Source organism: Malaclemys terrapin, chromosome 4 (genome assembly GCF_027887155.1).
Source record: "Malaclemys terrapin pileata isolate rMalTer1 chromosome 4, rMalTer1.hap1, whole genome shotgun sequence".
Taxonomy (NCBI): domain Eukaryota; kingdom Metazoa; phylum Chordata; order Testudines; family Emydidae; genus Malaclemys; species Malaclemys terrapin.
In genome coordinates, this window is record NC_071508.1 from 79,204,931 (window position 1) to 79,229,368 (window position 24,438).

General features: G+C 46.0%; 1 protein-coding gene across 3 annotated transcripts in view; it reads left to right on the plus strand.

Annotated features, from left to right (window-relative positions):
* Positions 1 to 24,438, plus strand: part of TSPAN18 (tetraspanin 18) — a 192,689-nt gene that overhangs the window by 138,574 nt on the left and 29,677 nt on the right. For 2 of the 3 annotated variants that reach the window (XM_054025613.1, XM_054025611.1), the window contains exons 3-6: positions 7,824 to 7,913; positions 15,344 to 15,436; positions 16,183 to 16,377; positions 23,107 to 23,181. In XM_054025613.1, coding sequence (XP_053881588.1) covers positions 15,374 to 15,436; positions 16,183 to 16,377; positions 23,107 to 23,181 — 333 coding nt within the window. In that variant the 5' untranslated portion in view covers positions 7,824 to 7,913; positions 15,344 to 15,373. The remainder of the gene's footprint in view (positions 1 to 7,823; positions 7,914 to 15,343; positions 15,437 to 16,182; positions 16,378 to 23,106; positions 23,182 to 24,438) is intronic. The other variant, XM_054025612.1, reaches the window with a different exon arrangement.

Below are 24,438 nucleotides of genomic sequence, written 5' to 3' on the forward strand. Positions count from 1 at the left end.
CAGGAACCGGGCTATGCGCTCTGTGGGGGAGCGCAGCAGCGTGTCGGGCTCCACATGGAGCTTGACACACTGTTCTGAGAGGCATGGTAAGGGGGGCCAGGGGGTCGGAGAAGGGGCAGGGGGGTTCTGGAGGGAGCAGTCAAGAGACAGGGAGCAGGGGGAGGGTTGGATGGGTCAGGAGTTCTGGGGGGTGGCTGTCAGGTGGCGGGGGTGTGGATAAGGTTTTGGGCAGTCAGGGGACAGATAGGGGCTAGAGTCCTAGGGGGGCAGTTAGGATGGGGGGGTCTCAAGAGGGGGCAGTCAGAGGACAAGGAGCAGGGGGGTGGGAGTTCTGGGGGGGCTGTCAGGGGGAAGGGGTGGGGAGAGGGATCGGAGTGGTCAGGGAGCAGGGGGGTTTAGATGTGTCAGGAGTTCTAGGGAGGGGGTTTGTCAGGGGGGCAGGGAGTGGTTGGATGGGGTGTGGAAGTCCCCGGGGGTCTGTAAGGGGGTGGGGGTGTGGATAAGGTTTTGGGCAGTCAGGGGACAGGTAGGGGGTAAGGTTCTAGGGGGGCAGTTAGGATGGGGGGTCTCAGTAGGGGGCAGTCAGGGGACAAGGAGCAGGGAGGCTTAGAGAGGTGGGGTCCTGGGGGGCAGTTAGGGGCAGGGGTCCCAGGAGGGGGCAGTCAGGGGACAAGGAGCGGGGGGGCAGTGTTCTGAGGGGGGCAGTCAGGGGGCGGGAAGTGGGAGGGGCAGGGGCGGGGCTAGGACAGAGCTCCCACTGTCCTCTTTTTTGATTGTTGAAATATGATAACCCTAGGAAAGACTTAGTCTGTGGGGACACAAAACTGCACAATACGTTGTAAATAAATCACACTGTGGTTAACTTACATAGGTGTGAGCACTGCTTGCAAAGTGAGATGCAGGGTGTGGTGAAGCATACCCTGTGAAAAGTCAGGGCTTGTCTGGGATATTCCCCTTCTAGTGTAGGAGAAAGGCCATAAAGGAAAGTCACCCAGAAGGCACAGTGGAGCAGGCACCATGGAAGAACTTGTGCACGGGGTAGTTGAACAGCAAAAGGAGTTACAGAAAACTCTACAGCAGGGGTAGGCAACCTATGGCATGCGTGCCAAAGGCGGCACGCGAGTTGATTTTCAGTGGCACTCACGTTGCCCAGGTCCTGGCCACCAGTCCAGGGGGCTCTGCATTTTAATGTAATTTTAAATGAAGCTTCTTAAACATTTAAAAAACCTTATTTACTTTACATACAACAATATTTTAGTTCTATTTTATAAACTTATAGAAAGAGACCTTCTAAAAACATTAAAATGTATTACTGGCACGCAAAACCTTAAACTACAGTGAATAAATGAAGACTCGGCACACCACTTCTGAAAGGTTGCCGACCCCTGAGTTACAGGAATTTCAACAGACGCAGCAGCAGGAGAGACAGTCCTTGTTGTCCTGGCAAGTTGATTTTAGGCCAACCAGAGGTGCAACAACAGTTCTTGGAGAAGCTGGTGTGCCCCCCAATAGGGAATGATAACAGAATGATAGGCCTGGGACAGTGCAAAATGAGCCCAACAGATGACCCTGATGCCTTTTTGTTATAGTTTAAGAGGGTGGCTTCAGCAGCGGGCTGGGAGAAGAGGGCATTGGCCTTCTGATTGACTTCCTACCTCTCGAGAGAAGCGTAAGCTAATTATATGGCTGAGTATGATGCTGTAAAGGTGGCCATTTTCAGTATTGCCAACCACAAATGTTCAAAAATAATGTTAGGCTTCCCAAAAATCATGAAATTGGCTTTTAAATCATGAGATTATGTAAAATAATAGATCTGTTGTTTTTTTTTATTTGCCTTCTGCTTTTTGAACCTTTAGGGTGCACTGGGATCCTATTTTGAAGCTTTCTCTACAGCTGCGAGGGCTTGAAACATAGTTTTTCTTTAAGAATGAAGACTGAAATCATCACATATACATTTAATTGCAGGAGCTGGGGCTTTAAGGAAAACAATTATCAGGAGACTCATGATGAAATCATGAGAATTGGCAACACTGCATTTTAGATGGGATGGGTCTGTCTGCAGAACAGTATAGGCAGAATCTTCAAGCTGTAGAAGACCTACTGTAAATAGAGCACACTATGGTGAGCCTACACAGGAATGTTTACAAAGTGAGGTGCAGGGCTGTGGGAGCATGCTCTGTGACAACCACTTTGAGATCTTTGTGTGAAAAGTATTATGTAAGAGCTAGGCATCATTGTTGTTTATTAAACTCCACTCAGGGCTTCCTAGCATTGAGCACGAGTGCTGGGGTGATTAGATGATGTTTCCCTAGTGCTTTGGAAACATAAAGCAAAAATTATACATATTATTTATATTCCAGAGCTGCTGCTATTTATTACTCACACATCCCTAAGTGTTCCAACCCAGCCCCTACTCTCCCTTCCCCCTGTTCCCTAATGATTCAATCCAAATGATGGAACACTTGTGACAAGAGTTTCTGGGACAAGGCATTACATGGTCACTTTGTTGCAGAATTCTGACTTGATTAATAGTAGAAAGACAGGAACCAGAGAGACCAAGGCCTGCTGAGCTGTTGCCCAGAGTGCTGTGCTTGTGAAGGAAACAGTGAGGACAGCTTTAGTTGCAGCTCAGTTTCAATTAAAATCATAGGGGGATTGGGGTGGTGTTTAATATTTAAGAAGAGTCTATCAGGTTAATGTTTTAAGGCATCAGTGTGCTCCTAGGGACCTCACAAAATTAGCTGTGCAGAGCAGTTAAATGCCGTCAGGCAGTGCAGCAAGTTCACTTGGCTTCAGTGTTGCAAGGGGAGGCAGTTGTCACAGGAAATGGGCCTGTATTATAGTGACAATTGCATTTTAATGAAACTAAAGAGGAGCTAGATTGACTGTAATTTAGTATCTAGTTCCATGGCCTTGTGCAGTCCTCTCAACGCTACTCCATGGGGGCCAATTGTACTTACACAGGGCACTCTGGAATCTAATTGGATTTACATGCAGTAATGTTTTCATATCACAGTGATGACTCTGCTATATAAGTGCCATAAAATTCCAGTGCAATTAGTTATTTATACAGTGGCTACCGTTACAGGATAATGCATGGGGCTGATGGCCCATGCAAGCTCCAATACTATCAAAATACCATATGGTTCACCTTTTCTTTGAAGCCTTCTTGTAAGGCAGAGTTAGTGAGGGTTTAAGATTAAACTGGGCCCAGATCCACCAAAATATCTCCCCTACCTTTTCCATAGGGAGATACTGACAGTGACCTCTTGCAAACATCCGGAAAGCACATGACCCCTAGCTGCTGCCTGCCCCTCGAAGGGGCATGTGGACCTGGTGTGTGTATCCATTTCCCTACATTCTGCACAGACAGAATATGTGGTGGGGGAAAAAGGACTGGCAATAGCTGGTTGCATTGATGATCAGGATGCCTTGTCACCGCATGACCCAAAAGCCAATCACCTGGTTTTTAACCCTGCTCTATGAAGTGTCTAGGAATCAATGGAATTATACATGGCCCAGATCTATTTTCTCCACCCTTGTGATCTTCATAGGTTTCTTGTTTCACTTACTGCCATTCCCCAAAGCAGCCACTCCCACACACCCCTGACCCCTCTCGCTCTTTGCTCTGGCTCTCTTACTGTCCTCCAAGGGGTGTGGCAATAAAAGGGTGTGATGGGTTGAATCACAGAAACCCCCTTGGGAACTGCCAAGTGATGTGCTAAGACTACTTCTGCCCCTGCTTTCTCTACCAGCTCGGGACTCCAGCACCCTGTCTTGCTGAGCCAGACATACCCGTCTACTCCAACACAGACCCAGGGTCTGAATTACGTGCCACAAAGCCGCAGACTTAACAGAAAGCAGCTTACAGAAGTGTTCTTATCTTTAGCACTCAGATGCCTAACTCTCAATGGGGTCTAAAACCCAAATAAATCTGTTTTACCCTGTATAAATCTTATACAGGGTAAACTCATAAATTGTTCGCCCTCTATAACACTGATAGAGAGAGATGCACAGCTGTTTGCCCCCTCCCCCCCGGTATTAATACATACTCTGGGTTAATTAATAAGTAAAAAGTGATTTTTATTAAATACAGAAAGTAGGATTTAAGTGGTTCCAAGTAGTAACAGACAGAACAAAGTGAATTACCAAGTGAAATAAAATAAAACACACAAATCTAAGCCTAATACAGTAATACAATTGAGTACAGATAAAATCTCATCCTCAGAGATGTTTCAATAAGTTTCTTTCACAGACTGGATGCCATCCTAGTCTGGGCACAATCCTTTCCACTGGTACAGCCCTTGTTCCAGCTCAGGTGGTAGCAAGGGGATTCCTCATGATGGCTCCCTCATTTGTTCTGTTCTACCCATTGATATATCTTTTGCATAAGGCGGGAATCCTTTGTTCCTCTCTGGGTTCCCACCCACTCCTTCTCAATGGAAAGACACCAGGTTAAAGATGGATTCCAGTTCAGGTGACATGATCACATGTCACTATAAGACTTCATTACCCACTTGCCGGTATACAGGGAGACTTACAAATAAAACAGAGCCATCTGCAGACAATTGTCCTGGTTAATGGGAGTCATCAAGATTCCAAACCACCATTAATGGCCCACGCTTTGCATAATTACAATAGGCCCTCAGAGTTGTATTTCATATTTCTAGCTTCAGATACAAGAGTGATACCTTTATACAAATAGGATGCCCACACTCAGTAGATTATAAACTTTGTAATGATACCTTACAAAAGACCTTTTGCATGAAGCATATTCCAGTTACATTAGCATATTTTCATAAAATCATAGAGTGCAGCATCACAAAGGGTTTAATATATGAGATTTGCCGTGATTCCTTAATCGAGGGGTGGGCAAACTTTTTGGCCTGAGGGCCACATCTGGGTGGGGAAATTGTATGAGGGCCATGAATGTAGGGCTCGGGTGCGGCAGGGAGTGCAGAGTGTGGGAGGGGGTGCAGTGTGCAGGAAGGCACTCAGGGCAAGGGGTTGGGGCACAGGAGGGGTGCGGGATGTACGAGGGGGCTCAGGGCAGGGGGTTAGGGTGCAGGAGGGGTGCGGGTTCGGCAGGTGGTTAGGGGGCTCAGAGCGGGGGGTTGGGGTGCAGGAGGGGTACAGGAGAGGTGTGGGGTGCAGGAGGGGACTCAGGGCAGAGGGTTGGGGTGCAGGAGGGATTTGGGGTACAGGCTCCAGCCCAGCGCCACTTACCTTGAGGGGCTCGGGGGTGGCAGCAGCGCGCAGCGGTGCTATGGCAGGCTCCCTGCCTGCCCTGGCCCCGTGCCATTCCCAGAAGTGGCCAGCACCATGTCCCTGCGGCCCCTGGGTGGGGGAGCAGAGGGCTCCGCGCACTGCCCTCGCCTGCGGGTACCTCCCCCAAAGCTCCCATTGGCCGTGGTTCCCCATTCCCGACCAATGGGAACTGCTGGGGGTGGTGCCAGCAGGCAAGGACAGCGCGCAGAGCCCTCTGCTTTCCCTCCCATCCTCCCCCCAGCTCCAGGGGCCGCAGGAATATGGTGCCAGCCGTTTCCAGGAGCGGCGCAGGGCCAGGACAGGCAGGGAGTCTAAGGCAATCCCGTGGGCCAGATCTGGTCCGCAGGCTGTAGTTTGCCCACCTCTGCCTTAATCAAAGACCCTTCCAGGGAACTGAGCTCAAAGCCAAGGTTTGGGGGTGAGAGGGAAGCAGATCAGGGAAACTTGCTGCAGTGGTGTGAGGAGTTGTGTGACATGATAGGACAGTGTATCGAATGTGTATGCGCTCACCAAGATGAGGCAGGATGGCCTTGGGATCGAGCCTTCAAAACAAGGAGGCTTGGCATCATCCATAACTCTGACAACCCCTGTGTTTCTCCCAGAAACTCTAATTAAATCTCTTCCTGCTTGAGTCTCAGTTAGGCCCTGTGGTTTTACACTTGCTGTAATTTGCCTTAATGACTAAATCATAGCGATTAACCTGAAAGAGTCTGTTTGGCAGGGACTTTCCGCTCTTCCAGACCACAGAGTGAAGATGGAGCCTGGCTCTTGTCTGTCATCTATCACTTTCTTTCATCTCTAGTGCCACAGCACCTGCTGCTATCTACTGACACATCTCAGTTTTTCCTCTGTGTAGTATTGTAATTCCTTTAAAATATTGTGACTTAAGAAAAAATAAAATTTCCCCTCCCACGCAGGCCTCCGAAGACTTATAGCAGTATAATTATATGCATCCGCAGCAGGAATAGGAATCCTATCAGTCTCATTATTTTCTTAATGATAGGTTTATATAGCATAGCAACATCTCCAAACTAAAAGTTAGAGCCATCTTCTCTGCCAAGCAGCACCTACCCCTGTACTTCTGGCAACATGTGGAGTGAGAGTGTGAAGAAATATGCCACTCAAACGTGCAGTATTAAGGATGGAGCTTCACAAGAAAAGAGAGAGTGTGTGAGCCACTGAGGAACAGAGAGAGTGTGTGTGAAAGTGGAGGGAATAATGCAAAAGAATGCTAATATTTGATTTTAAAATGAATTTGCTTCAACCACATTGAGCCCCTTTTGTGTTCACTTTCCACAAGTATTAAATGATAGAGTTTACTGGCAGAAACCTTCACAGAAGGCAAATCTCAAAGTCATGTACACAAGTATTTGTGGAAAACCGATTTTAAATTTGTACATTTGAGTATGCACCTTCATCCAGTCAGGGAACAGGAAATAGCCCTGTATGATTTATCTGGCCACTCACAGCTAAGCAGCCGATCTTGGGTTTAGAAAATCTGTGGTCAAGCCACAGACTAAAAACAATTTTGAAAAGATTAATTTGAATTACAGTGAGGCCTAGAGGACCCGACTGAGGATCAGGGTCTTATTGCAGTAAGTGCTATCCAAACAATTATAAAAGGCAATCCCTCCCACAGAGCGCTCACGATCTCAGATTGTGACCAGATTAAACAGATGGATGCAACAGGTGAGAGGGTGAACAGACAAAGTGAAAGTAAAACAAGCCTGTTTTCATAACTGTAGTCTCACCCCCACCTGTGGAAAAGATGTTTACTTACATTTGAACAATTAAGAGATCAGAGGAAGTTGTGATCTGCTTGCAAATACTACATGAGCAGACATGAAAAGGTTAAATTCACTGAAGAAATTTGTTAATTGTGAATTATTTGCACAGCTCTACTATGTAAGTCTGAGTATCTGCGTGTCTGACTAGGTCTATGTCTTTCTGCATACACTTGTTTTTATAAGGCCTTTTATTCAAGTATCTCAAAGCATTTAACAATAATTAGTAATATCATTATCCCCCTTTCACAGATGGTGAAACTGAGGTACAGAGAAGTGAAGTAATTTGCCCAAGTATGCATGAAAAGTCATTTGCAGAATCAAGGCTAGACCCTAGAAATCCCAATCTGCTTCTCTAATAACTAGACCACACTTTATACAGAGACATTCTACAGCTACTCCTCTGTCTCTTTCATTTTCCCAGTAAATGGCCTGTAAAGTTTCTGCAGATTAAAGTTTGCATAAATATCCTGTAAAATACTGAAAGTGGTGCTGCTGTTAAATCTAATACTGTTGTAGGGTGTGTGTGTGTGTAGTGGGTGTGGGTTTGTATAGATACATGTAGATATGTCTGTGGATATTTAAACCACCCCAAAGAAATTGGATGCTTTGCAGGGTGCTAAAAGCCTTTCATTATTGCTAATGTGCACCAAATTAAGGATGCAATTAGACGAAGTGTATTCATCAGGATGGTATGTTTTTATAAATGGTTTATTCAACATGATTGTTTTTTATTGACTGTTGCAGTAATTGAATATTTCTTTCTTATAGGACAAGCTTGGCCAATAAAAGATATATGAAGTGCACCGCTCATTAGAGGTCAGAAAAGAAATTGTGCTTGAAGCCTCAAGAGCTATATAGGTGAAGTTTTTAAATTATTCTTCTGCAACACAACAGGCTTTCTCCAGCGTCTATTATGTATGTGTCTGCTGTTCTTCCGAGAGGAATATTTCTGTTCTCATAAGAGAGCTTCATGGCAGGTACCAGCAGGTTATAGTGTGTTTTCTTGGTGAGAGATTCACCTGTCATAGGGCTGGATTCCCTAACTAAATCCAGCCCACTTTGCGCTACTAAGGTGGCATAAATGGGCTGGAGCCAGGTAACAGAGAATTCCTATTCAGCGGGGAACTCCCTGCTGGTGCAAATGTGCTGAATCCAGTTGCTGTGCCTTTGGGCCTCCCTCCCTGCCTCCTACACACACACCCACACACTTGGGTAAAGGGGGATATGCCTGGCCCGTTGTTAGGGTAGGGATATGTTGGAGCTACCCTGTACTACATCAGTCCCCCACTGATGTAAAGTCCTTATCCTACATTAGTAATGTACCTTAGAGCTGCCTGGAAGCAACTCCAAGAGGCATCAGAGCCAGGGCTGGTTCTGGGAATTGGGGCACTGGCTCAGGAGAGAAACTGGCCCATAATGTCCAATTCCCTTCAAAGGCTAAACGGCAATGGGGATGGGCTTGGAATATTCATTCGTGAGCTGCTAATACCACCCAGAGGGCGCAATCCCTATCAAGACACCATTGTGCTGGGTGCTGCACAAGCATACATGAAGGCAGAGGGCATACATGCTCCTTACAATCTAAGGAGACGAGTGACATGTGAAGAGTGGAGGACAGAGGAACTGATTTGTAGTTGCATAGATACATTTGTAGTTTTTAAACTGAGTACAAATATGTAAAATAGGTGTGAATTCTCCCCACGCACACCTTAAGCCATCAGTAATAGGCTAATTTTTATCGGAGTCAGAGCAGATGAGAGTTTTGCGGAAGAGTTTAAAAGGGGAGGGAAGGGTGGCCTTATGGAACAGTTCAGGGAGGGTATTCATGCTTGAGGAAAGTACAGAGATGTCTGCACAAGATGGGTGCACAAGGTACGGGACAGTGTGATAAGAGATGAATAGAGAAGCAGGGAGAAACCAAGTTCCGAAGGACCTTAAGATGAGTGTGCATGCTTGAATTTATTTGAAGTAGTGAAACAGAGGGCGCCAGTAAAGGGATTAATGAGGGGAATGATCTATTAAATGATCTGTGCACGTGTGTTTTGAATGGATTCATGGGGACGATGTGGAAGTTACAGTAATCAAGGCTGAAGATGATGAAGACCTGAATAAGAATTTTGACGGGTTGGCAGATTTTAGAGATGTTGTGGAGGAAGAAGCAGCGGGAAGATTTGGACGTGGCCTGGATCTGCAGGGCAAGAGAGAGCGCGAGTTCGAAGCTGAACACCAGGCTACAGACTTGAGTGATAGGAAGGACTGTGACAGTGAATGGGAGTGTGGAAGGAGATTTTCAGAGGAAGAGATAAGGGGCTGACTTTTGGTCATGTTGAAGTTTAAGGTAGTGGCGAGACATGCAAGAAGAGATGTGAGACAGAGGGAGATGTGGAGCTGGAGGGAGGGAGATGGAACAAATTTCAGTATTTCAAATGCAGTGCATTTTTGCCTAAGGTAGTTATAACACCTGGGGCATGTTTCCTGGCTAGTCTGCTTCTTTGTGAGCTTCACCACCACATTGTAAGATACAGTTCCTAGAGGGGGAGACAGGAAAAAAAAAAAGTAGCACGCACATAAAAGTAAAACACTTTGAAACCATGAAACTACATTTTGAATAAAGGCAAAAGTGTCATGTAAATGGGAGAGTTGGAGTTTGGGCAAATTAAGGAAAGTGTCTCTTATACACTGACTTTTGGAGATCTGTCTGTTGCTTAATTAGAGGATCATGTAATATGAACCCCTCTCCCACCCCACAGAACTGAACCTTTTGTATATTTAGGAAACTAAGACATTTCTATGGGTTATAATAAAACATGGGGCCAGATTCTGACTGCATTGGTGTAAATGTGGAATAATTCAAAATGCATTGTGTGTGATTAAAAAATTAATGACTTTCAGTGAGTCAAATTACTGACTGTAGTTCTAATATCCATGATTTTTATCATAGGAACCTATAATCAATTATCTTCCTCTAAAAACCTTCAGCTTCCGTCAATATACAGTAGTTGTCATCAAAAAGTCAGCAGTTACCATATGGAGTAATTAGAAATCCCCCCAGTTACTTAAGTACAGAGCAGTACTGCAGATACCACTGCGTTGTAACACTGGGTAAGTGCAGAGGCTCAGTGGTGTGTTCTCTGGTGACACAAACCAGTTGTAAACACATCTTACCTGTCTGGATAAACCAGGATTATGGTTGATTTACATTGCTGGAGCATTCCAAGCAGACAAACACCATATGCATCCGAAGAAGTGGGCTGTAGTCCACGAAAGCTTATGCTCTAATAAATGTGTTAGTCTCTAAGGTGCCACAAGTACTCCTGTTCTTCTTTTTGCGGATACAGACTAACACGGCTGTTACTCTGAAACACCATGGGGGTTTTAATGGTGAGCTCTTTTCAGATTGGTGTCTGTAACGGAGATTTGAAAGGGCTCTGTAAGTTAGAGTTTGAGGCTCTCTGCAACTGCAGAACCCAACACTGACCCTTTCTCAGTGGGGTGATGGTGTGTGAAGGATTTGCATTGCTCTCAAATGACAGACAGATGGTAGCTCTGATATATTCTGTTCATGGCTTCACCAGCAGAGACCTTGCACTGTTGCCGCCGATTCGTATGTGTTTGAACATGATGAGTTGAAGGATTTTTTGAATTTTTAAAGTCACACTCTGTGTGTTCCCCATCTTGCAGCAGTGCCAAGTTGGCCCTCTTGGTTTTGTTGTTTTGCTTTGTCTGTAAAGCCAGGTGGCACTGAGTACTTGCAGAGGTGAGTTCAGAGCCCAGACTTGGCACCAGCTCTGAGAGTGTTGGCTGCCTTAGTCAAACTAGAAAATATCCACCTGTCAGAGCTCAGTCTCTAAACATGTTTGCTGCCGTAGGCAACCGCCTGTTCTGACTTCATGTGACAGCTGGCCCTGGCAGTCATGTTTTCAAGTCTTGAATACTCATTAGATACGGAGTCTGGCTGCCCTACTCAGCAAAAAAATGCTATTGCATGCAGAATGGGCATAAATATATTAGGAGCAAGGTATGGAATTGTCAGTTTAGGTTTAAAAGTAGAATAGGCTAGATCCTTGGCTGTAATAAATCAGCAGACTCCTGAAGAATTCACTTCTCGGGCAGTAGGTAAATATAGATGGGGAAAGTGAGACAGGGGGGTGGCGTGGCTTACGCAAGTCTATTCAACGTGTCAGTATTAGAACTGTCATTAGACTCATGAATTCCTGGTTCCAGTCCTGTGCTTAGACCACTAGGCCATGCTTCTGATGGGGTCTGTGCTGTGACAGAGGTGTTTGTAAAGTAGAGTGGCTGTGGCTACAATACAGCAAGGTTTGATTTCCCCCTTATCTCTTTTTCTTCTGGAGTCATCATAATTTAGAGGGCATGGGTAGGCATTGAACTTGCAAGGTATTAAAGGGTTCCCTGGTAATTTTCAGGGCCTGCATGATGTGATGATGTTTCTTCATAACTTGTGTCACAGCATCATGACTTTGTGCTGTAATGTGTACTTCAGGATGCCATTCAGTCTGGGGGCTGCTGAAGTACCAATGTCCTGTGGCAGGATGGCAAATCTATCTAATCTATCTCTTTTGAGGCCCTCAGCACCATAACATCGGAGTTTCAAGAGAATTGAAAGCTTACCTTCCTTCCTAATGAACCTAACAATTCCCCTACTCCCTTCCCTCCTACACTGCCCAAGAATACCTCTTCCCATGATATCCAGAGTCAGGCCTCTAACCCCCCCGGGAATCTTAAACCTCATCCTTGCAACCTTAGATGACCAACATGGACCCATCATTATCCCTGCCCCTCCCCTCCCACACACACACTTGCTCTAGGGATTAAGCCATTATTGTGCTAAGTGGTAAAACGTCTCCATGGTCCTGAGGGGAGCATCATTGATCTTAATAACTGGGTAGATGTTCGCATCTCTGGGCAAAGATTGGTACAGTACTTTCAGTTTTCCCATCAGTGTGGAATTGGATAGATACTCCTCTGTCAATGTCATGATATGCATCCATAAGGATAGCCAGAAAAGAGATGGAAAAGTTTGGGAGCCAGCGTGCAACCTTGTTTGATGCCGTTGGTGACTGGAAAGGGGTCCGATATCTCACCATTTTCCACCACTCTGGCCATCATCCTATCATGGAAGGACCGAATGGCAGAAATGACATTTTTGCAGAGCATCCAAAGATGAACAAAAGAGTCAACGGTCCCTCACAGTTCGCTAAGTCAATGAACCCCATGTTGAAGTTTTGCTACCTGGGGAATATGTGGTCACAGAATGCTACAACTGATGAGATTACCCATTACACAGCTAAGGCCCAGGTCTGCGTTTGGAATGCTGTCACACCTATGGAATGATAGGGGTGTTAAAATAAGCACTAAGCTAAATGTCTATCAGGCACCCATGCTCACAACACTTTTGCGTGGTTGTGAGACATGGACAACATGTTGCCATCAAATTAGGAAACTTGATCAGTTCCATATGCACTGTCTTTGGTTTATTTGCAGGGTCAAATGGTAGAACAAGATTGGCAATATCTAAATCCTTAATTGTTGTCGGATGTCTGGCATTCAAAGCATGCTCATAAAAGCTCAGCTACGTTGGTCTGGCATCTCATTCCTATGGCTCAAGAATACCTAAGGCCATATTTCTTGGTCAGCTAAAGTAAGGCACCCGGTCTCATGGTAGCCAGTACAAATGATATAAAGACACACTGAAGTCAAACTCGAAAACTTCTCAGGCTGACACCAGCAACTGAGAAGCAACAGCCCATGACAGAGCAAAGTGGCATCAGGTCTCCATTAACTGCTTTGAAGCAAGGTCTATTAACACCTTATGGATAGTACAATGCAAGGAATACAACAGCCTGCAATGGACACAGGCAATCTTGTCTGTCCCACGTGTAACTGTGTTCGCAGTTCTTGCGCTGGTCTGACCTTCAACATACATGCTCACCTACAGCAGCTGCTGAATCCTTGTACAGCAACATTGATGTGAGACTCCATCAGTCATTGTTGAGTGGAAGAATCACTTTCCATAGCAGTCAGTAAATCAGTCTTTTAAGCTGATTTTCAGGGCCACCACAGCTTCTGTGTGTTCCTCAAGCAACACAAAGAGGCTATAAAGCTAACTTAACTGGTCTCCTGAAGATTCTCTCAGTGTAGGGGAAATCCCAGGGTGGTACAGGGCCACATGCCACTCCCTGCATAACAGGAATCCAGGGAGAAAGGAATTGTGCATGTGCTGTAGCACCTTTTGCTTTTTCAGGCAGGCGTGTGTGTGTGTGTGTGTGTGTGTGTATACATACATATGTGTGAGTGTACACTGCAGAAGTTCCTGTTCTTCTACAAAGACAGGAAGGGACTAATTTAATTTTTTAAGTAGTCAGATGCTGTGCAGCAAACAAAAACACTATGTGAACTCTGTTGTTTACCTGAGGCAGCCCCTTGCTGGGAGAGCAGCCTGTCAAGGGCTTCTCTGAGCAGCTTTGCTAAAGCAAATCAGTTACCATGGTCACGGAGGGAAGGACCATGGTGCGGCAATACAGCAGCTTCAAGTTCTGAGGATAAGTAAAAACAACAAGGGAGCGAAAGGACAAGATTTATCGCTTGATCTGTGAAAATTGTTCCTCAAAACCTTGGATAATGTGTGTTGCGGGGGTTCCAGCAGGTTCAATTCAAATATAGTAGGTAATTGGAGGCCGGTTTTTTAGGAGCAGAGAAGGGTAAAGAATCTATAGGCTCCATTCCAGTTAGGAGTGTACTTCAGGGAGCCAAGTAAAACTGTGCACCCATGTGTTTACACACGTGTGAATGCACTTCCATGAGCTGTAGCAACTGTAATGTTTTTGGCCTTAATAGGAGCTTTATTATTATTATTATTTATTTGCCTGTGCCATTGGGGTGCTGGGTGATCTACCCACCTATGTGGAGAGACAGTCATCTTGTCACACTGTAAGCCACTGGTCCCCAAACTGTGGGGCATGCTCCCCTGTGAGAAACATTCAGGGGACACGATAGGGCCAGCCCCTGGGGGCTGGGGGAGCAGGAAGGGAGCACCACCCAGCCTTGCTCTGCTCCCTGCTCTGGCCCAGAAGCAGTTTGGGCCTCAGCCATGGCCCTGCTCCTAGCCCTGACCATGGGCTGTACTCCCAGCCCAGGTTCCGAACATGGCCCCCCTCCTCACCACGGCTCCCGACCACGGTTCCCGGAGGGTAGGGAGGCAGACAGGTTCCATTACGGATTTGGGGACCACTTCTGAAAGCTCTTTGGGGCAGGGGTTGTCTTCCTCTGTATTCTAACAGCAACCGCCATAAGGGAGCCCTTGGCCTGCTGCAGTGTAAATGCTAAATAATAATAAATTACTGCCCGAGGAGCTTGCAATCTACTTCACACATGGAGTCACACAACCAGTTCAGCTGTGTTTGTATTTTCCTTTACGAACAAATCCTGCCACATCTGTGTCCATGGGCTCTGCCTGCGACAGAAGTGTGCAGGACAGCGTGTGGGGCACCAGGACTTCAGTGGAGCTATGGCAATTTACGCTAACAGAGAATAAGGCCCTCTGCCCCCAGCCTGAGTAAATAGGCTGTAGGAAGGAATCCGTAGATGCCAGACCAGTTACTGCTGATCTGTGAATCCTGCAGGCTGATCCTCATAGTCATGGATCTAAGATCCCCACTCCCACTTCTCCTTTAGCTTCTAAAATCTGCCAGGAACATTTCTTTATTTCTGTTCCCTTTCCTCTGAAGAATGAGCCTATACAGAATGGAGCTTCATGGAATACAGGCATTGCAAACTCTTTGAGTGGGCACCGCACTCCCTGTGCTCCACTTCCATATGGTTGTGTGGAGTCAACGGCGCTATGCGATTTATGCCTGCGGAGGATATGGCTGAGGATTTGCTGGTTAGTGCAGGATTCTTAGGCCATGTAGTCAGATGTGCACAGTGCCCCACGTATTGGTAGGGAGTTTGGCAAGACAAAGGGCTGAAGGTTCATTTGCACAAGGATTATTTTTGTTGCTCTGCTTTATGAGCAAGGGATTGTTTCGATCTGTTGCAATCTTCACCTTCCCTCCCCCATTCCAACCCCCACACTCTGGGGAGAATATACCGGATATTAGCAGTGTTCATTACCTCCTATTAGCCTGTATCATGGTACCTTGTTCAGGTAAGAAATGAGCCCTTCTGTGTAATGAACTGCATAGGGCCTTGGGGAAATAGAAGGGGAAACTGGCTTATGTCACTCAGGTAACAGGAGTACGTGCTAAGGAAGCATTGTTGTTTTGCAGGAATAATTGGATCGAGTAGCCGTGGAGACCATGGAGGGGGATTGTCTGAGCTGCATGAAGTACCTGATGTTTGTTTTCAATTTCTTCATATTTGTAAGTGTTCTGGAAATCTCTACCCCTGCATGCTCTCTTTTCCACCGCGCCACATCACTAAGTTTCTGTCAGTCTCTAGCTCCCTGGTGTTCTCCTTAGATGAGCTGACAGGACCTGCTGTGCTTTGGCAAAGTTGCCATGATGCAGAAGATCTCTTCAGCTTTGTATTAACCCTGACTGAAAAGTGTGCAGCTCCATGTTCAGCTAGCCAGCGCAGAGTTTGACTCCGTTGGCAGTGAGCCCACAGAGAGGATACTACTGCTAGCCGCTAACAAGACCGATGTTTGTAGCGCCTAAGGAATAAGGTTCTAGTCCAGGCTGGTGTAATCACTGGCTGTTTCTTCCCATGTAGGGGAAACACAATAGCTGTTGTGGGAAGGATTCCTTTCCCTCCCCCACTGGAACTCTCCCCTGTAAATCTAGGGAGTCAGGCTCTGCACGGAGATGAGGACTTGGCCTTGTGACTTTAGGCAGGGAATATACAGCTGGTGCAGGTGACATGGTAAGTTTTAAGAAACAAAGACACTGCTTGCTGTATGTGTTCCCAGTAATGGGAAAACGAGTGGAAAGAGCTGTGGAGACTGCACCATTCGTAAGCAGAGTCGCATGCTTTTCAGAGAACGTTGGCTGTGGAGCAAGAGCACTTGAAGGGAACTTCTTTGGACAAAATCTGCTTAAGAATCTAGTCTGTCATCAGATTATTAACTCTCTCCTCTTTTCCTCTCCTGCTCTCTCCCCCATGGTAGCTGGGAGGGGCCTGCCTGCTGGGCGTTGGGATCTGGGTCATTGTGGATCCTACAGGATTTCGAGAGATTGTGGCTGCCAATCCTCTGCTCTTCACGGGGGCGTACATCATGCTGGCCATGGGAGCAATGCTCTTCCTGCTGGGCTTTCTCGGCTGCTGTGGTGCTGTCCGTGAGAACAAATGCCTCCTGCTTTTTGTAAGTGTCCCAGCGTGTCCTCTGTTATTCTAGTGTCCTCAGAGAGCATGGGCTATGGTGTTTTGTTGGGGAGAGTGATTATGTTATACTGGATCATTGTGACCATGTCTCATCGCAGCCTTTCTTCTGTTACATAGTTAGTAGTGTTTAAAGCACTTTAATACAGTCAGAAATGCAGACAACTCGATTCTCCCCTGCACCCAATCTCTGTGTGGGCTCCGTGGAGATGGGGGCATGACTCTCTGTTGCCCAACTCTGGCATAAGTTAAAGGTGCATGGGCCAGTTTTAACTTATGCCACTGACACACAGTCCCTCAAGAACCTTATGCTAGTTGTGAATCGGGTATAGTGGAGTCTCACTCTACTACACCCCTCTCCTTCTTTGCAACACCCTCTTCCTTCCTTTCCCCAGAAGGGAAGTACAGGAGATGGGGAGATGCCTCTGCCACTTTGTGCCAGCAAAGATTTTCCCTGTACACTGGGGAAATTCTCCCATGGCAATCTCCTGCTGTTTAAGTTCACTAAATGCCACGTGACAAAATCCCAAATCTTCCGAGTGGAGGAAGAAGTCTTGGCACTGCTATCACAAAAGGAAATAAGCAAAATTAGCCATGTTCTAAATGAATAAAAACTATCTCGGGGGTTTGTCAGACCTGCAGGGGCACTGAGTTCCAAAGAGCAGGGCCCCCAGCTGAGAAAGCAGTTCTACCGGTTCCAGTGCATTCCGCTCCAGGGATTATCAGCAAGAGCATCCCTGCCAATCTTAATTGCTGTGATAGGATGTGAGGTAAAAGGCAGGCTCTCTAATAAACATGTCCCACACTTTAAAGATTGTTCCCAACACCTTAAACTGCACCCAGCAGCAAACAGGGAGCTTGGACTCGAGTTTTGTGCTTGTAGCATCAGGCCCAACTGAGAGGGCATGTCATTTTACTCGTGTGTATTAAGGACATATGCCTGTTTACTCTGAATGCAGGCTGCATTCAGGGATGCACATTCATATTGTACCAAAGCTGTGGCCACTGAGCACTTTTAACTCCTCTGTCCACTATGGTCTCTCAGAACTTCATGGCAGCAGAAGGGGAAGAAGTCTAATCTTCCCACGTCTACCACTTGAGCTACAGGAGAATCTCCTTCAGCTTTCTACAGTAATAGGGCCCATCAGACACAGCTGAGAAATTTTGATTCCTTCTAGCAGAAGGCCGTAATCTGTGCACACCCTCGTATGAGCCAAATCATTACAACACATACTCATGCACATCAAACCATGGATTGCTCCCACCCATTCTCTTCTGATGTAGAACAGGAACATTTTCCTTACTCTGTTCATAGGAATCATTAAGCAGCCCTTACCAGTATATTACAAGCCATATGAGTAGACATTGGGGCAAGTAATGAACTTGTGAGTAGATTTCCTACTGGGCCATTTCAAATAAAGAGAACGTGCAGGGTAGAGTATCTATAATAGAGTCCTATCAGTTGGTATAAACCTCCCAGCTGAGATCTGCTTGGTGGACTTTCCATTGCATCTCTAGATAGGTGGTTGAACCAATATACATCCTTCTCCACTTCTTAGAAGTCCCAGATTTAAAAGCTTCATTGAGCAATTTTCCCTTAAATGATAGGGTTAAACCTTAAAATCTGTGTAGGCATCATGCACTGTTTATAAACTCTTAACCACTAAAATAACCATTTTTGACTTCTGCCGCAAGAACTGATCCTGCAGGGTTTCCTGCCATTATCTCTTACTGGAAAACATTCCCAGTTACGTGATTGAACACAGAGCTCTGTTGTTTTGTCTCTTGTTTTTATCAAGTACAACCTTCTGTTTCTCCCTCGGAGTTTGTTGATTGTTTTTAAATCTTGATTTTTTAGTGTGTTTTGTAATCATATCTTACTTACAGAGCCCTGCAAAAGCACCAGCAGCTGCTGCCCCATAGTACAATTTTACCAGAACATGAACATTAAACTGGCGGAAGGAGAAGCAGGCAGTATCCCTGGAGATCTGACAGACTCCACTGAGCTAAACTCTCCTTTCCTTTCCTACCCCGCCCCTTCCCAAATTCCTCCTTCGATAATAGCACATGCTTCCCTTCTGGGAGTCAACTGGTTTGATCCTTCCCTCGCTCATCCTAGGGAAGACTAGGAATAAATCCATTGAAGTCAATGGTGCAATGTCAGTATGAACTTGATGTAATGGAGTGGAGAATCAGGCCCCATAACTATGAGACTAATGAGACTAATTGAAATTTAATCCTAATGAGAGTTAGATCTTCAGTCACGTGAGGCGAGATCTTGGACCATTTTTTGGTATGTGAATGGTGCAATCTCTTTTTAATTTAGGTCTATCCAGGCTGATGTCAGTGGAGTTACACCAAGCCTGAATATTGTCCCTAGTGTTCTGTTTATATTGCAGTGCAGGCAATTTCATGGTTATTACTTTTCTGCTTCTCAAAGATAGTTCTAAGCCCGCCTGCTTTATTTATTTACTTTTATTATTATTTTATTTTACACTGGGAATCTGAGAAATAGATGGGGTGGAAGTAACATAGGGCTATGAGGCAGGGATAGTTAAGTGTAACCATCTAGTGAGGAATAGAATGCTCCCTTGTTCAAGGCAATCCAGGATGTTTTGGTAGCAAAGTCAAACTGCTGTTTAAGAGGGTGTGGTGACGTTCCATATGTCCCATTCCCTATTATCCCAAGTCCACTAGCAATAAAATACCTGTTTAAGTGGGTGTGGTGAGGGCCATATGGTATCAGATACAGTCCAGCATGTATTTTGTTACAGACCACACCAGATGAACTTGGAAAGTTTGAAAGTGTGGGAACCAAGAGTCTGGAGGAAGTTAGGCTTTAGTTGATGGAAATGCAAATAATCTGTAAATTTATCCCTGTGAGGCTGGAATATCCATGCAGGAGTTGAGGAGGGGTGTGGTTCCCAAGGCAGTAGGATCAGGGGAAGGTGCTTGATAAAATAGGATTACCATTCGTCCAGATTCCCCCGGACATGTCCGGCTTTTAGAGTTAAAAATAGTGTCCGGGGGGAATTTGTAAATGTCCGGACTCCACCCCCCCAGCCCCGCAGAGCACGCGCTGCTGACAGGGCAGCCGGACGGATGGTGCCACTTACATGGGGCTCTGACAGCCAGAGAGAGCCCCTCCTCCACTTCCCCCTCCTCTCCCCTGCAGCTGAGAGCACTCCCTCCCTCCCTGCAGTCGCAGATCACCAGCCGGCCGTTCGCACCGGCAGTCTGGAGCTCCTCCCCCTGCTCCTCCTCCCCCGCACACTGGTCTGAGTGGCAGAGTAAAGGGGCCAGGGGGTCAGAGAAGGGGCAGGGAGGTTCTGGAGGGAGCAGTCAAGAGATGGGGGGGGCTTTCTGGGGGTGGGGGTGTGGATAAGGTTTTGGGCAGTCAGGGTACAGGTAGGGGGTAGGATCCTGGGGGGGGGCAGTTAGGGGACAAGGAACAGGGAGGCTTAGGTAGGGGGTGGGGTTCTGGAGGGCAGTTAGGAGCAGGGGTCCCAGGAGGGGTAGTCAGGGGACAAGGAGTGGGGGGGGCTGTCAGGGGGCAGGGGTGGGGAGAGGGATCGGAGCTGTCAGGGGACAGGGAGCAGAGGAGTTTAGATGGGTCGGGAGTTCTGGGGGGGGACTGTCAGGGGGTGGGGAGTGGTTGGATGGGGCGTGGGAGTCCTGGGGGTCTGTCTGGGGATGGGGGTGTGGATAAGGGTTGGGGCAGTCAGGGGGCAGGTAGGGGGTAAGGTCCTAGGGGGCCAGTTAGGATGGGGGGAGGGTCTCAGGAGGGGGCAGTCAGGGAACAAGGAGCAGGGAGGCTTAGGTAGGGTGTGGAGTCCTGGGGGGCAGTTAGGGGCAGGGGTCCCAGGAGGGGGCAGTCGGGGGACAAGGAGCAGGGGGAGTGTTGGGAGTCCTGAGGGGGGCGGGCAGTGGGAGGGAGTGGAAGGGGCAGGGGCGGGGCTAGGGCAGGACTGGGGCGGGGCTCTTCCCATCCTCTTTTTTGCTTGCTGAAATATGGTAACCCTAAATAAAATCAAGTCCATGTACAAGTTGTTCAAAAATTGATGAGTCAGAGCTGCCTGAGAGAGATTTCACACAGATACATAATGCATGTCTGAAGCTTTTAGCTCAAATGTACACACGAGGCAAGAGGGTCACAGAGACAAGGGCGAGTAAGGGAGATGCCCCTGCAGACAGGTTCTAGATTCTGGCCCTTGTGTTTGCAGAGACTTTTGTTTTTCTTGGTGCTGTTCTATTTTGGTGCAAAACCTCACTGTTGTATTCAACGTGTTGCAGCAAGCACCAGGCTGCCAAGTGCTTCCAGCCACCTGAGGCTATCCCAGCATTGGACACACAAAGCAGCACACTCAGGCCTTCTGCACATTAGAAACAAACTAACCTGTGGAATATCCTAGAGCTCTCTTATCTACTGCTGCCCAAACTGCTCAGAGAGAATGTTTGTCTTACAAAAACACATGAACACTTTTTTTTTTTTTTTTTTTTGCTTGTGAATAACATTTCCCCATTGGTCCAACTTCAGCCCTGGCATAAGTGGTGCAACTTCTGTTGACTTCAGCTGGGTGGATTTTAGCCAAATGTGGGTATGTATACATGCATAATTTCTAAGGAAGGGCAGAATGGCATATCATCAGTCCCTCTTTCTCTCTGCTCCTGCCCCCAGCCCTTGAAATTGTCACCCTGAGGTTTGTGTCCTTTGAGAGAGAATTGCTGAAGTTCTAGCGGAGCTAAAATGTCAACTGGCAGTTGAGATGCAGTGATAAGAAATTCAAAAATGCCGATAAGTCAAAATCAAAAGTGTTTATGGAAACATATGACTTTAGTTGGGAAGATTACTCAGGTGGAATTTCTGGTCAAAACAAGATAGAGAGACTCACTCCAGAATAGCCAATAAGCAAGCTGGCTTGGATGCTCATCTGGGATGCAAATCATGCAGAGCCAGGATTTGAACCCGAGTATCCCACTGGGCTATTGGTTGTTCTGGGGTGAGTGGAGTGACTGTTCTCTCATAGTTTTCACCCAAAAATATTTTTAAAACTCTCCTTTTTGTTCTGATGGAAACAAAATTCAAAACCTCAATTTTTTTTTTTTGCAAAATAGAATTCTTGTTTTCTTTCCCTAATAATCACTATTGACATTTTTACAGTGAGTATGGGAAGTCCAAGAGGTTTGCGCTGTTCAAGGGCAAGCCAGTTTGGGGATGATAAATGATGCATTATGATTGCTTAGATAATCTGTGAGCAGCTGCAACCATTGCTATGCTAGCCCTGTATTAGTGTTTGGGTGAAAGTGTATCTGCCAGTAATCAATAAATGAATATGTAATTAATCCAACAACTTTGCTAATCACTGATCACCTTAGACTCACCTAAAAAGCATTGGGAGATCCTTTGATAGACGTGCAGTAGATTTGCATAGTATCTTTCATTCTAATCACTACCTCTCTGCTCTCCTTTTGTGAAGCTAAAAATAGAAGCAATTTGTGAATGGGTGGAGTGAGCCATTTAGCAGTCTCAGCCAATGAGAACAGATTATAGTTCAATGGGCCAGTGGGTCAACTAACAGGAATTATTAGATTTAAAGCCCTGTTCTGTTATCTGACCCCAGGAGCGGTTTCTTTTGCTTCCCATTCAGGGGCAGGAAAGGAGATTGGAAGGGGCAGTGGATACAGCCCTCCAACAGGAAAAATCATCTACAGCTTTAATAATTGACACCAGAAAAATTATCCTGCTCATTCCAAGGAGGGAGTTTGAATTCTTTTTCTATTGCTGAAAACTGTTGCTAAATCATAGGCAATATGTTCCAGGCATCATTCATAACGCACTAGCTAGGGATCAGAAAAATCCTTCTGGCCCCATCCAACTTACTGCTATTTCAAAAAGGTCCTCACTGCTATCCTTCCACAGAAACAATTCCAGGTGTATCTTGAGTTCATTTCTAGTTCTTGCTTAAGCCACCTGCATCAGTAACTTGTTCCATATGTTTATTATCCCCTGGGTCATGCAGTCCTGCCTGTGTCCCCTATTTACTCCTCATTTCCACATATCAGGCCAATCCTAAGTCATTACTGAGTTCTCACTCCAGTATTGAGAACATCTTGAGGTTCTTAAATCTTGAAGGAATTACATTTATACTCCCTTTAAGGATGCGGCCATGTAAAGGGGCCATATTGTAATGAGAATTAGGCCTTCATGTCTTTGAATCCTGATCTCCTTCACTGTCATGGTTGTGTTTGTGAGTTAGGGCTGTGGGATTTAACCAATTTAGGACTGGCCTATCTAGAGCATTTGTACCACTTTACATCAATTTAGAAACCAATGTTGTTAAAGTGGTTCAACCCCTTAGTGTGGAAATAGTTCTAGCACTACAAAGATGCTCATATCAGTCTATATACGTACCCCTACATTTACAGGAATAAGCTGTACCATGTAAACACCTTTATACTGGTATAACTTCATCTGCACTAGGGAGTTGTACTGCTTTAATTATATCAGTTCCTAAACCAATACAGTTGCTGTGGTACAAATTCTGTGTGTAGACCAGCCCTAGGCTGGCCCTAGTTTATACCCTTTCACTGACTCTCAAAAAAAAGCTTCATTCTCCATTTTCTCTATTGCTATGGTGATTCTGAAAACTTTTGTTCTTACTGTTTGTGGCATATACCTAATGGCTGTCTGCCTCTTTTCTTTTTCTTCCAGTTCTTCATGTTTATTTTGTTAATCTTCCTGGCAGAGCTCTCAGCTGCAATCCTGGCTTTTATCTTCAGAGAAAATGTAAGTACTATGTTGTGGATGGAAGCACTCTGAGCCCCCTGCGGGGTTTTGCCCAGGTGGAGCTCGCTTTAGTTGGTGGTTTGTGTGTCTGCTGAGCAAGTTTTTGTTTAGAATATCATCCAACCAGCTTCGTTATTACCCTCGGTGTGAAAAATTTCCAGCCAGCCAGTGAATATAAACTAACCTAACTTGTGCCAGGTAGGTGGTTTATATACACAGGAGAGATGCTGTGAGATACACAGGAGAACTGCTGAATTTTTCAGAGTCCAGATTCATGTGCAGGCACATCACTGTTTCAGGAGTTCATTTTGAGGTTGGGCATCAAAGTTTGGATTTCACTTCAGTGTTGTACACTTACTACTGAGCTGAGAGGTGACATTTTTCCAGACGCTACCTGAGGGAGCAAATAGAGCCCACTGAGTTGTTAGTCATCTCTTCTCTTCCCTGTTGTCACCATCTTGGATTCCACATTCATGGGGCAAGAGCCCACAGAAACACACAAACTGAAATGTGTGGGTGAAGCGTATATGGAGACTTTGGAGTGGGTGGGAGTGTAGTGTGTAGTGTGGGAGCCCATCAAACTGCATTGTCATTAGCCAACCTAGAAGAATGATGCTATTTTAATATTTGTACCATATATTGTTGTTTTAATTGTGCGGTGCACCTAGCATGGTAGGTGGGCCCTATGGAATCCAAGTAAACAAATCCCAAATAAAACAAAGTCTGACCATCAGTTCTAAGAACTGCTGCTTCAGTATCTACTCCATCGGTGGTGGTGGGAAGGGGGGGGCTGCCTTTCTTGTGTGCTCGAATGTGTAATCCATGACTTGAAAGGAGGCATATTATCTAGCTCTCCTGATCAGAAAGGCAAAGCACCAAGTTGGGGATGGCCTCCAAGGAGTGTTATGAGAATCGGTTAGATAATGTAATTTCATTTCTTTGAAAATGTCAAGTCCTATATAAATGTTTCAGTGGTGTTTATAAAAGAAGACAGGGAGCCTAGGGTGTATGTAAGGGGACTTTAAATCTAGAAGGTAATCAGATACCATGGTGATCACAGTGGTATAGTATGTGCATGGAGGAATTTGGATTAATTGAAAACCCCAAATCCCCTCTCTAGGCTTATGACGGGGTGGGACTCGCCACTCTAGCACCTTCTGCTGGCTGTCATGGGAATTAGATCTGCTCGCTAGGGCGCCCTCTTCTGCTAGTGCCGCGCCGCTGTCACTTTTGTTCCAGGACCTGTGCTACTCCCAG